Below are 10384 nucleotides of genomic sequence, written 5' to 3'. Positions count from 1 at the left end.
CCTGAGTGAGAAGATCTGGTGTTGTGTTCTTAACTGAGGAAAAAATCGATTTATATTCCCAGTTTCAGCCTTATTTCTCGGTGTTTGGAAGCCAAGAAACCCTGGAGCTCTGTTGTCAGTGAAAAATTCTGTTATAAATGGGTTTTACATTGAAGGGGCAGTGGGATAGGTCAAGCTTAAGGAGGGAAAGAGCAGTTTGAGGGGATGGTGGGGACTCTTAAAGCAGGAGAGCAGCAAATCTGGGCTGGTCAGAGCCAGAGAACTGTGCAGAACCTCCCAGGAGCTGCTGATTCAGCACCAGGGCAGCGTCTGCAGCCCGTGGAGCTGCACTCGGGTTTCTAGGAATGGGATCTTCTCCCTGGATCGATTCCTGCGAAAGGAAAAGACATCTCAGGGTCTGGGCAAGGAGAAGGGCACAACCACCCCGTGCTGGGCACAGTCCTGCCCCCCCAAAACCCAGGGCAGGAGGGGAAAACAAACATCATCAAAGTCGTGTCGGGTTTTGCCCTCGGATCCGAAGCCGTGTGGGGGGAGAAGCGTTTGGTTCAGAGGGTGGAAACAAAAGCCATTGGAGGCTCCTGTGAAAACTTTTCCGAGCCAGGAATCCTTTTGTGAGAGCTCCAAAACAACCCCTTTTCTCTGGGCTGTCTCTGGGCAGGCCCTGGGTCGCTCCGAGGTTTCATAACAGAGTGTGGGGAGCGCTGGCTCTGCCCGGGGTTTGGTGGCCAGGGCTGGACAGGAGGCCTGGATGTGGCTCCTGGCAAGGAAGGGAGCAGGGCAGAGGGAAATACAGCCCGACCTGGAATAGTCTGACACGTTTTTGACACGTTTTTAACTCGTTTTTACACTAATTTGTGTTGCAGTTTGCTGGAGGTCACAAAACCGTGGAATGGTTTGGGTGGGAAAGGACCTTCAGGGTTACCTTGTTCCACCCCCTGCCAGGGACACCTTCCACTAGCCCAGGTGCCCTTGGACACCTCCAGGGATGGGGTAGCCACAGATACCCTGAGAATTCCATCCCAGGAAGGAATTTCTCCCCAGTATCCCACCTAACCGTGTCCTCTGGCCGTGGGAAGCCATTCCCTGTGTCCTGTCCCTCCAGTGACATCCCTCTCCATCACACCCCTGCTGTGTTTAACCCCAGCTCTCTCTTGCTTTCACAGAGGTGTCCCTGCTGTAGGTTTTCCTCTCCACGTGTCCCTCAGGGGGATTTCCAGAGCCTGCTTTAGCTATTAAGTGTTGTTTGCTCCCAGTTTTTCTCTGTTTTCCCCATCAGCTGCTCCACACGTCGGTGTTGGGAGACGAAACCTTTCTGCTGCATTTGCATCCTAGAACGGTCCTGGTGTAACAAAACCTCTGCAGGGAAAGGAAACCACTCAGATCTCATGGAGTTATTGGGAGAAAGCTCTTGGCAGCCCTTTCTCCCTGACAAACCCACAGTTTTGATCCTTTGTTCTTGAATTTTCCAAAATTAAATTTTCCAAAAGCTGAGCTCTGCAGCATCTTGAATTCCTCTCAGAGGCTTTGCTGCTTGGTCAGAGTCGGTGCAAACCCTTTGAGTTGCTCTGTCAATAATTCTCTGCTCAAAACCAGCTCTGGGAGCGGAAAAGGGACTGGCTGGGGGTTGGTTTTGCTCTCAGACAGGTCATGAAAATGCCATTGTGGTCTGCTAGACCTATCTGGAGATTAATACCCTCCAGGGAGTGAATTATGCCTTATTTCTTGCTAGTTTGCTCTTTTTTTTCCCCTTTCTTGGCAAATACAGGCAAAAAAACATGACAAAGGAGTTGGATTCACTAAGCAGAGTCCTGAGTTGGGGCAGGATTTCTTTGTGTGTCTGTGTCAGCATCTCTGGGGGGAGGGAGATGTGTTGTGGCAGCTTTGTGGCAGAGCCTGAGGTGTCACCTTGGCCCTGGCGGCGTTTTCTCAAATCCAGGAGCAAGAAATTCCATTTGCACCTTATTTTTCCCTGCTGTAAAATGACCAGCAAGGGCAACCAATCACTCAGGGGAAAAGACAAGCCCAAACATCGAGCCTGGATGTGGGAAATGCAGGAATCTTGAGTCCTGGAGTAGGTCACAGGTACCCCTGGGTGCTCTTGCAGTGGCCAGAGCTCTTCTGGAAAGACATGGAAAGACATGGAACACCCTGGTTTTTATTGGCTAAGCTGCAGAAGTGATTGCAAAATTAACAGACAAATCAGAAGGTACCTCACAGCATTCCCAAGCTTCCCATTTTTCCATAGCTTTTATTTATTTGCATCATTGTGGCTTTTTTTTTTCTCTCTCTCTCTCCTTTTCAGCCTCCGTTGCTTTCTCTGCCTGTTGCTCTGATTCCATAAATCCCAGCAAGGGATTCCCAAACCCATCCAGGCCTTTTGAACATTAAAATACACCCTCTGGCTTGGGAAAATCCAGGAGATAGAGACGCTTGGAAGCTGCAGGAGCACAGCAGGGAAGATTTGTCCCCCATTTCCCTGTTCAGCTGCTCTTCCCTCAACATCTGGTGTTGGCAGGGACAGGCTGGATGTGCTGGGGTTTGTGGGACACAACTCCTGCCTGGCTGGAGGAGTGGGAAGGAGAGGGAAAAACCCAAATGTGCTTGATCAGAAGAAGAAAACCCCAAATATTCTCGATCAGAAGAAGAAAAAAAACAAATATTCTCAATGAGAATGCAAGTGCTTTAGAGGTGGAGGGTTCTTGATGCTCCCTGATGCAGGGGGAGGTTGGAGTTGAACCCTCAGGGTCCTGGATGGGATTCCCTGCCCTTGTGGGATTTGGGGAAGCAGTTTGCTCTCCCTGCACCTCATTTCCCTGCAGAAGGAGGCTGGGAATCGCTGCTTTCTCCCAGGAATCATTGAGGAAAACACCTCCAAGATCATCAAGTCCTCTGTTTGCCTTGGGGGTTTTTCCAGGTTTGTCCCCCTTTCCCACCCCCAGGGAGGGGGATGAGTTTCTCCCACCCCCTGTGATGGTCCAGCAGTGAGAACAGGGATGTTTAATAGTGACTAACATGGGAATGATGATCCAGGGAAGCATCAGGCAGATGTTTAACATCTGGAATTCAAATTTGAAGGGGGGGAGCAAGTGCTGTCAGAGCAGCTTCCTCACAAAACACAGACACCTGGACACCATCCCTGGGGGTGAACTCACCCTCTGGCATTCCAGGGACCTCCAGCCTGTCTAAATCCAGGGAAAATGGACCTGGCTGCGGAGTTAAAGCCACGTGTGGGTTTTAGCACGTTGTTGATGTCGGGTCTAGTCAGGGAAAATGTTCCATTTGTGAGACTTGAACCATCAGCAGGGCTGGTCCTGGTGGAACCACGTGTAGCAAACTTACTCAGGGCTTTCTGGGGGGTGGATGGAAAACTCCCTCTCCCACTTTCTCAGCTGTCAGGGCACATTTCCTCCTTGGTTCCTGCCTTTTCATGTGCTTTTCCAGCCTGATTTGAAGCTTTGGCTCTCTGGCCTTTTGGGTTAATCCTTTGATTAAAAACACCTTTAGATCTTCAGCGCTCAAAGCCTGTTCCAAGTGGATTTAAGGCTTTGATTACTCCTGGTTTCCTGGGGAAGAAACCAAAGCAAAGGGGGAGGGAGCAGGAAAAGAAGGTTCTCTCTGACAGCACCGGGCTGGAGCTCCAGGTAAACACACTCCAAGTGAAAAACTGGGAACATTTCATAAATTGCACCGGGGGAAAAGCGAATTCCAGGGTTTGGAAACCAGCCTGGGGAGGCCTTGAATGCCCCGAGGCTCCAACACCTTCCTGGCAGCACGTAGGCAAAACTCTGCAATATTTGAGGAGGAATCTGCCAAATCCAGGAGGATTCAGTGCTGCAAATGGATTTCTCAGGCTGCACAGGAGCTGTTTCAAATTTACTCTCCCATCAGACCCTTTCAGCGCCTTTAAAGTGGCTCAGATGTAACAAATTCGGGGATCACAGGGGTTGTTTTTTCTTCTCGAGGGCTACAAGGGTTTCAAAATTGAAGCCTGGACGGTGAACCTTGTATGAGTAGCACTGAGCTACTGGATGAATCAAATCCCAGTGTCCTGTTTTCCAGGGTTCCTGGGGGTGTTTGGTGGATGCTCCAGCTGGGAGATGCTGGAGGACTAACTCCAAAAGGAGGAATTGGTGAATGTTGTAAAACTGGGTGGTAAATAATACAATTTTATATATAAATATTTTATATAAATAAATATTTAATGTGAATATTTATATATAAATACATAAATATTTTGTACAACTGGGTGGTAAAAAATACAAATATTTTATATATCCAAATATTTTATATATCTAAATATTTTATATATCTGAATATTTTATATAAATAGCTATTATAAAGAAATAGGTAAATATTTTTGTAAAACTGGGTGGTAAATAGTACAAATATTTTATATATCCAAATATTTTATATATCTAAATATTTTATATAAATAGCTATTATATATAAATACATAAATATTTTTGTAAAACTGAGTGATAATAATACAAATAGTTTATATATGTAAGTATTTTATATAAATACCTATTGTATATAAATATATAAATATTTTTATATTAAAAAAAAAACAAAAACAGAAAGGGGGAGGAAGAAAAAAAATTAAGGAAAAGGAGGAGGAAAAGACTTGAATGAGTGGCTTGAGCAGAGCTGTGGGTGAGGAGATGCCAGAGCCTTTCCCTGTCCCATTCCCTGCTCCAGGCAGTTGTTTCCCCTTCCCTGGGCTCTCTCTCTTGGTTGCATCAGCAGTTGGTGAAGCATCTGGGGAATGGATGAGCCACGTCACTGGCAGGACTCAGCACGTCCTGCTCTGACCTCCTGGCCTCCCCCACCCCCGGGAGCTGCTGATCCAGGGGCTCCTGGCCCTTTAAATCACTTTTTTCCAAGTGATTGAATCCCGGAGAAGGGAGGATTCCTCAGTCCTGATGTAACCCTGAGCCAGAACCCACGTGGGTTTGTGCATATTTGACAACTCAGGGCTGCTGGAACGGGGTTGATCCGTTTTTCAGGAGCTCTTTGCTCGTGGCCACGGCGGATATTTTCCAGCCAGGCTTTGCTCTGGGCTCGGGGCCCTGCAGGGCCGCTCTGTGCCCTCACTTTTAGGGCTCCACGTGTGAAATCCATTCCACCCCCGTGACTCATTTGCTGTCCCAAATCCTGCCTCAGCTGGAGGAGGAACCAGAGAAATGCTGCTGTCAGCACAGTGGAATCCCAGATTCCACATGGGCTCCATGAAAACCCCAAAGTTTTCCCTTACAGGCTCCCGGTTTCCTGCATTTCCCTAAATGATTCTATCATTAAGATGGCCCTAAGAAAGCTGAGTTGGTTTTCACAGCAGCTGGGACTAAATTAAGGTCCCTGTGCTGCTGAAACCAGCACTGGGATGGACAAGTGCTTGAGTGATAAAGGAGATAAGTGGCTACTTATAAAATAAACTAATGTTGGGGTTGGGATTTTTTAATGAGAAAGAGCATCCTCTTAACAGGATGGAGGTTGGATTTGCACAGGGTGGAGAGGTTTGTTTCATAAAATCCCAGAATGGTTTTGGGTTGGAAAGGACCTTAAGGGTCACCCAGTGCCACCCCCTGCCATGGGCAGGGACACCTTCCACTAGCCCAGGTTGCTCCAAGCTGGCCTTGGACACTTCCAGGGATGGGGCATCCTCTGGGAAATCCATTCTGGGGCCTCACCACCCTTCCTTCCCAATATCCATCCAGTTTGAACCCATTCCCCTTTGTCCTGTCCCTCCTCTTTTCCTCCCCGTTGTCCCTCCCTGCACATCCCGTCCTTCCAGCCCTCACAGCTGGGGTTTTATCCCACCCTGAATCTCCACCACCTCTTTCCTCCCTGCCCAGCGTGACTCCTGCCTGCTTTGTGCCTGCAGAACATGAACATCCAGGTGGAGGACATCAGGATCAGGGCCATCCTGGCCACCTACCGCAAGCGGGTCCCCGTCACCGAGGGCTACGTGGAGGTGAAGGACGAGGGCACCTGGAAGCAGATCTGTGACAAGCACTGGACCATGAAGAACTCCCGGGTGGTCTGCGGCATGTTCGGGTTCCCCAGCGAAAGGAAATACAACACCAACGTGTACAAGTAAGGGCAGAGCTCTGGGGGAGCCACAAACACCCTCCAGGGAACACTCGGGGCCTCGGGCATGGAGGCAAAACATCCAGAGATGCCCGGGGGGCTTGAGGGGGAATCAGAGAATCACAGAATCAGCTGGGTTGGAAGGGACCTCCGAGATCATCAAGTCCAACCCTTGATCCAACCCCGCTGTGGTTCCCAGCCCATGGCACTGATGCCACATCCAGTCTCTGCTTAAAAACCTCCAGGGATGGAGAATCCACCACTTCCCTGGGCAGCCCATTCCAATGGCTGATCACCCTCTCTGCAAAGAAATTCTTCCTAATATCCAACCTAAACCTCCCCTGGCCCAGCTGAAGACCCTGAGCCCTCTTGTCTTGCTGAGAGTTGCCTGGGAAAAGAGACCAACCCCCCCCTGGCTCCCCCCTCCTGTCAGGGAGTTGCAGAGAGTGAGGAGGTCTCCCCTGAGCCTCCTCTTCTCCAGGCTGAACAGCCCCAGCTCCCTCAGCCTCTCCTCCTACTGCTTCATTCCTTCCCATCTTCATTCCTTCCCATCGGGTTTTCCTGCCGTGTAAATGTCTGAAATGTCAAGAATTTCCTTGTTACAGGCCGGAGGGGGGCTTTGATCCTCAGCCTTTGGCTGGAGACCTTGTGCAGGACGAGCTGGAGGGTTTGATATCTTCCTTTGTTTGTAGACACCTTTAAAATGAAGAAACCAGTGATCCATAGGGAGACTGTTGTGTTTTCCAGAGCTGCAAGCTGAAAGGTTTGGGCTGCATTTCCCCTTTTTTTGGAAGCCAGGAGCTCTGGTCTTTCTTGCTGTCGTTGTTTCACCTTGGATTTTGTCACCAGACGTGCTTCTTCCCACTCTTGTTCCCTAGGAAAAAAAAACACAACACCCTAAAGCAGATGTAAAACAGTTCAAATGAAATTCTGTCTCCTCTCTTTCCTACACTTTGACCCGTGGGGTGGGAAAGCATCGGCTGGGTGAGGGGAGAGCAGGATTCTCCAGGCAGGAGCCGTGGTTTTCCTGCCTTTTTTAGGCTCCTTTTGGCCTCTGGAATTGCTATTTCTGGAAGCTCCCCCCTGACCTGCCTGGCCACGTTTCAGTTCTCTCATTAGCAAAATCCCAATCCACCAGCGAGGTCCTTGGGCTGGAATAGTGTAAAGCCACACCAGGAACCTGAAATAAGGATTCCAAGTGGAATTTTGTTCGCAGGATTCCTGGGGAGACGAGCAGTGAATTGATAATTGCTACCAGGCCAGGCTCAGACACCAGTTTGGGGAGTGTTTGCTTCCATCACTCCCTCAAACTCATCCCTGAGATTCCCATCCCCTGCAGCAGAGCAGGAGCGAGGGATAAATCACCCCTAAGAAAGACAAAGGAGATTTTTCCTGCTTCCAGCTGTGCTGCTTCCAAGAAAAGCATTAAGTGGAGCAGCTGGAGCCATCTGCCTTAAAAATAAAAGGGTGCTTGGTGCTTGTCCTGTCCCTTGCACACACACACAGAGATGGAAAATCTGAGGCAGGGCTGTCCAGCACCAACCCAGCAGTGCTGGAAATCCCACTGCTTGGAGTTGGGAATGTGCTGTGCTTCCAAATGCCAGGCTTGGAGATCTCTGCTGCTCAGCCAGGTTCCTGAAGAACCCCAATTCCCCCGAGCCCTCTTTGCTTGTTCTCAGCCTTGCTGGGCTCCTGCACCCCCAGATATTTTGGTGGATGTTATCCCAGGGTGGAAGGAGGATGGGAGGGAATTTTATTGGGCTTGTAAAACGTTGGCAGCTGGACAGTTCTGTTTGTTAGCAGAGTGTAAAAGCTGAATCCTTCCTTGGGGTTTGTGTTCCTGGCAGACCCACTGGGTACAACCAGTGTCACTGGTCACCTTAGTGGGGAGGGAAACCTCCCAGTTCTGGGCTGGGAATGTCACAGGTGACCTTTGCTTCATGGTCAAGGTGCTGAAATGATGAGCCTGGGCCAGGAGAGCTCTGCTCTCTGCTTGTTTTGGAGAGGGAAGGGCTCATCCTGGCTGATCCCTGGAGCTGAACCCCCTCTCCACGAGCCTGTGACCCCTCAGAGACGTTCTCCTCGTTCCTCAGGCTTTGCCCTCTCTGATTTGTGAATCCTCTGCTCCCCAGGAGTGGATCCTCCCCACGGAGAAGGGCTGGGATCAGGTTCCTGCTGGGCAGGGCTCGGAGTGCCCCTTCCCACATCCCCCCAAAGTCCAGCCCTGCCTGCTGAGCCTGCAGATCCCCTGCTCCTGCACAATGGTGGGAGGTGAAATGATTTGCAGATGGATCTTGCTTGAAAGAAAACAACTTAGTTCATCGTTGTCCCAGTGCCAGGGTTTTATTCCTGAATGCAGCTCGGCCTCTGGAGCTGACAGCACAATTTATGGGAGGAAATGAAACCCAGCTCAGTGTTGTTTCCCTGTTCTTGTTCGTTCTTCAAAGTGGTTTTATGTAGGGGCTGCTGTTCACTCCTCCTCCCAGTTCCTGCCCTGGCTGGGAAAGCAGAGCAGAATTTAATGGATTTTGCTGATGGAGAGAGGAGAAATTTAGGATCGGGGATGCCTGAGGCAGAATGATGGACCTGATGCCTTTATAAGCTGATTTGTCAAAGAAGTGGCTGGAAATGCTGAGCAGCTCCAGGATCCTCCGTCCAGTGTCAGCCCAAACAGCACCTCCCAGTTCAACCAGTCTGCTCCTCCCATTACAGACCTGCTCAGGTGTGTAGGGCCGTTCATCACTTCAGCTCTTGCAGTAAAATCCTCGTGGTTTGACTTCTCTCAGATTCTGAAAGGCTTTGGCAGGTGTGGCTTCCCTGCTGCCCTCCCAGAGGCCGAAGGCAGCGGCTCCTTCCCTTCCATAAATGCTTGAAGGGTTTCCCAGGGGGACAAACTTTGTGCCCCCAGCCCAGGGGGAGTTCCCAGCCCCTGCTCTCTGGGGTCTGGGTGACTTTTCCTGGCCTCTGGGTGTGTGTAAGGACTTGTTTTCTGCTCCCCAAGTCGTACAATCATAGAATGTCCTGAGCTGGAAGGGACCCCCAAGGATCTTCCAGTCCAAGCCCTGACCCTGCACAGACACCCCAAAATCCCACCCTGTCCCTGAGAGCATTGTCCAAACACTCCTGGAGCTCTGGCAGCCTTGGGGCTGTGACCAGTTCCCTTGGGAACCTATTCCAGTGCCTGAACACCCTCTGGATAAAGGATCTTTCCCTAATATCCCTAATATCCAACCTGTCCTGCCCTCTCTTACCCAGCAAGGCTTCTTTGACCACTTCCCACAGCCCTTGGGCTTCACCTGTGCTTTGCTTAAAGCTTTTAGGTGATGAAAGCCCATCTCTCCTCACCAGTAGGAATGGTTTGAACTCTGGTTTGACCTGGAATTGGCTGAACTCTCCCAGCCAGACTCCCACTCCCACCTCTGACCTTGCTCTTGGCTCCCACCAAGGCCAGGGAGAGCTTTCTGTGTTAAAAACTAAAAGGCAGCAATGCCCTGAGTTTCTGCCTGTAAAGATCATCTGTATTCTGCTTTTTTAATATATATATATATATATATATTCAGTCTGGGGAGCTGAGGTGGGGTTTTATTTCTCCCCAGCCTACCAAGGGCTGTTAATACCAACCAGATGTTGATGCCTCATGAAATTTCCAGGATGAGGTCATTGTTTGCTATTCTAAGGCATCCCCATCGTTATTTCCCCAAGACAGGCTGTTTCTTGTCTGCTCTGGAGTTCATGGAGCTCCCTGGGCCTGTCTGTGGAGGGTGAAAACACTCCTTCAGGTTCTCACTTCCAGCTGAGAAGCGGCTGGTGCTTTGTGCCTCCCTGGTTTCGTGGGTTTATTTTTTGGATTTTAATTCTCTCTTCCCATTTCCCACCCCTTTTGCCTCCGTTCAGGGTCCCTGACAGCTTGTGCTTTGTGTTGACAGCCAGTTTTGCCCCAGGGCCAGGCAGGATCTCAGCCCTGTTCCATCCCTCTCAGCCCCACATCGTGTGTTGCTGTTGCATCTCTATCTCCAGCCTGGCTGGATCCATCCCCAACCTCAGCCCAGGGAAATTTGGCTCCAGAAGGGATTAGTCAGTGGCTGTGAGCCCAGAGAACTGCTGAGCTGGTCAGCAGAGCTCAGTGAGCAGGAGGGGAGAGAGGAGAGTCCCTCCAATCTCCGTGACCCTGAAAATCAGCCCCGTGCTGGGGGGAAAACCTCGTCCCGGCCACTTGAATTCCAAACCAACCCCTGGGAAAGGCTCTTTGGCCCTTCCCAGCTGCTCTCCAGGCTCCCAGTCCCGCAGGGATCCGCTG

The 10384-nt window shown here is 50.3% G+C and overlaps 1 protein-coding gene across 2 annotated transcripts in view; it reads left to right on the top strand.

Annotated features, from left to right (window-relative positions):
- The window catches only part of LOXL2 (lysyl oxidase like 2), a 47571-nt gene that overhangs the window by 20125 nt on the left and 17062 nt on the right, over positions 1 to 10384 (top strand). For both annotated transcript variants that reach the window (XR_003537330.1, XM_027703480.1), the window contains exon 4: positions 5882 to 6093. Coding sequence is in view for 1 of the 2 variants with exons in the window: in XM_027703480.1 (XP_027559281.1) it covers positions 5882 to 6093 (212 nt within the window). In the remaining variant the exon portion in view is untranslated. The remainder of the gene's footprint in view (positions 1 to 5881; positions 6094 to 10384) is intronic.

Source organism: Neopelma chrysocephalum, unplaced genomic scaffold, assembly GCF_003984885.1.
Source record: "Neopelma chrysocephalum unplaced genomic scaffold, ASM398488v2 Primary Assembly neopelma1_232, whole genome shotgun sequence".
Taxonomy (NCBI): Eukaryota; Metazoa; Chordata; class Aves; order Passeriformes; family Pipridae; genus Neopelma; species Neopelma chrysocephalum.
The sequence above is the reverse complement of the archived record's forward strand: the minus strand, read 5'-3'. Positions and strand labels throughout refer to the sequence as shown.